At 35.0% G+C, this 2,798-nt stretch overlaps 1 protein-coding gene across 1 annotated transcript in view; it reads left to right on the plus strand.

Moving 5' to 3' along the window:
* Window positions 1-2,774, plus strand: part of LOC107283159 (collagen alpha-1(XI) chain) — a 10,708-nt gene extending 7,934 nt beyond the window's left edge. The window contains exon 4 of the mRNA XM_015811406.1: window positions 152-2,774. Coding sequence (XP_015666892.1) covers window positions 152-298 — 147 coding nt within the window. The 3' untranslated portion in view covers window positions 299-2,774. The remainder of the gene's footprint in view (window positions 1-151) is intronic.
* The last annotated feature ends 24 nt before the right edge of the window (window positions 2,775-2,798 follow it).

Consider the following 2,798-nt stretch of genomic DNA (forward strand, 5'->3'; position numbering starts at 1 on the left):
GAGACTTCTGACATTCTAAACTCCTTCAAATTCAACTGTAGTCTTATTGGCTACACAACCACCTCCTTAGGATAAACATAGACCATTTAAGACTCTTCTGATCTTTGCTGCATCAACCAATATATTAATTGAATGTTATTTTGTTTTACAGTCAAGAAAAGGCTATGCAAAGACTGTTATGGAAATCAATACTCCCAAAATTGACCAACTGCCTATCTTCGATGTGATGATTAATGACTTTGGTGATCAAAATCAGAAGTTTGGCTTTGAAGTGGGTCCAGTCTGTTTCCTTGGTTAAGTTTAGAGTAAAGAGCAAATCTTCAAGAAGAGAAATGTGCTAGGTATCACCATACCAATTCACTTGTGCCATGTGTAAGTTTTAAATAAGAATGGAATAGATGTGTTTCACCAAATATGTATGTCTTTTTTAGAAAACACCCACTGACTGCCCTTTTTGGAGCAGAATCACATGACTTAAATTTATTTGGCAAATGATGAATGATCCTGTATCACCGACAGGCAAGTTCATCTTATGAATGTCCTCCACCAACCTATCCTTCTTTACCCACCTATGTTCCTTTTTATTTTTATTTTTTTGGTGCTGTAAAATTGAATGGTGCTCCTTTTTTTTTTTTTACAACATAAGAGGTGCTAAGAAGATATGTTTAATAAACTGTAATTATTCTGTGTACAGTACAGTGCTGTCCAGTGTCTGTTTCTAAAACTTGCATGCGTCCCTGAATTGCAACTGGCTGTTACCTTATCCTAATTTCAAAAAATTACATTTCAGTACCGTGTATGTATTATGAAAAATAAAGCTGTAATTTCCAATGAAGTCCCACTCCATATTTTTCTGATTAATAATATGATAATGTACCCTCTTTGTATATATTGATCTCTAGAGTTGTGTTATTTGAAGTCAGTGACAAAACCTCAGGTCCAGGCAGAACTGGAAACAAAGGAGAAGCACCTTTTTCTGCTACAACTATCTTGCAATAAGGAATTCCAAGAAGGATCCCAAGGGCCCGTTGAGATACTCCCACGGGATGCCATACCTCATTTCAAGACCATAAGCAAGTTGCGTTGGTTGGTGGTGGCTATCTTTCACGTTGGCGTGGGAAAATGTGCCTTGTTAAATTAAATGTGCAAAAGATGCAAGGAAAGTCCCTGTTGCTCTAGCGCAGGTTCTTCGTACTGTGTTCTGACAATATGGGGAGTTATGAGCCAGATGGAAGGAGACCATATCTGTGGTCCATTCTTCACTAAAGGCATTGCCTTCATTATTGGAGTAATGCTGATATGCAGAAAAAGTAGCAGCGTAGTTATTATGTCTACGGATGCCTCTTCCAATATTTCCACGGCTTAGGAACAAAGTATACCAGTTTCTGGCTGCCAGATCTTTTCCTGTAATGTCAGAAAGGGGCCCTTGAGTATAATGAATTAATTTCAGTAATATAATTAACTAGTCTATAATTAATGACTAATTGAAACACTCAGAATTTATTTTTTTTCATCTGGATATTAAAAGTAGATTCTGCACAATTATTTATGAACTGTGCTACTTTCTGGCACATTTGCTAAGTATACCTAAATTATATATGAGCAGTGCCTGTATTTGTCACACTAATGTCTAGTTTTTATTCTATCTATTCTCTCAGTGTCATTGTTTACTTCTGAAACTTCAGAACAAAGACTCTTGCCCCCGTTCAAGATATTTTTCCCCTTCTTGGGCATATCTTGATGGCCAAGGGGGAAAAAAAAGAAAAGAAATTTAAAATATATTGCCATTTATTGTATCAAATGAGTAACTACATGTCTATCAGAATTCTGATGTGCAAATCTTAGTGCAGATAAATCTTTCTCCATTGGTCATATTAAAGATAATGGTAGATCAGGTGAAGGGACTTACATCCTGGCCACTTGGCTAACTTAAGCAAATACCACATTGCAGATGATGGAAGTAGTCAATGCAGCACTATAACCTCAGATTCTGGATTTATATCGATGGAATCTATTTGCTCTCCCAGCACAGAAGATACACGAGTGTAAACTTAAATCTGTTCAGGTAACCTTCTTGCTGTATTGTGACAAATAAGTCTAGGTCATGTGATTCTACCTAGTTGCCAAGCAACCTATGAGAAAATTGCTAACCATGAAGCTTATTTTTTTTTTTTTACTCAAGCAGTTACAATTTGCAATCTTATTTTTTTTTTCCTGGCCTCAAGGTTTTTTTTTCTGGGTGGTCAAACATAGACATTAATTTAACACAAATCCTTTTGTACTTATTTCTCATAATATATGTAAGACTTGAAAAATATTTGTTACTATTTCTTATATAAATCTGTTTAAATTAATTGATACCAGATCCCACTAGCTCATTTTCTGCTGTTTTTAAGCATGCAAGCATTTTATATGTAAAAGAAATTTCAAAGTCAACAATTTGCTGTTTGGAATTCCTTTTCTAAAACCAAAGTTTGTTAATTGTCACCTGAAAGACAAAAATAATATACATTTTATTAATAAAATCAATTCCTGTCTCCATGGACTGATCATTCTGTTTTTTAATCCTACAGGAAATGCTGTGTAATCTTCAATAACACAATTAAATTCTGGCTGTAGGTAATCTATCACATAAGCCACAGAATATAGATCAAAGCCTCTTGTAAATATTCAGGTCAAAATCCTCATAAATGGAGTAGGAGGAGTGTGTTAAATAAGTTTTGATTTCCTAAATGTCACCTTCAGAAAGCTTTGTTTATTATTGATGAAGTTCACAAATGTCTGCCTGAGTCTGGAGA

The sequence above is a fragment of the Protobothrops mucrosquamatus genome, unplaced genomic scaffold (assembly GCF_001527695.2).
Source record: "Protobothrops mucrosquamatus isolate PMUCROS unplaced genomic scaffold, P.Mucros_1.0 scaffold_2, whole genome shotgun sequence".
NCBI classification, from domain to species: domain Eukaryota; kingdom Metazoa; phylum Chordata; class Lepidosauria; order Squamata; family Viperidae; genus Protobothrops; species Protobothrops mucrosquamatus.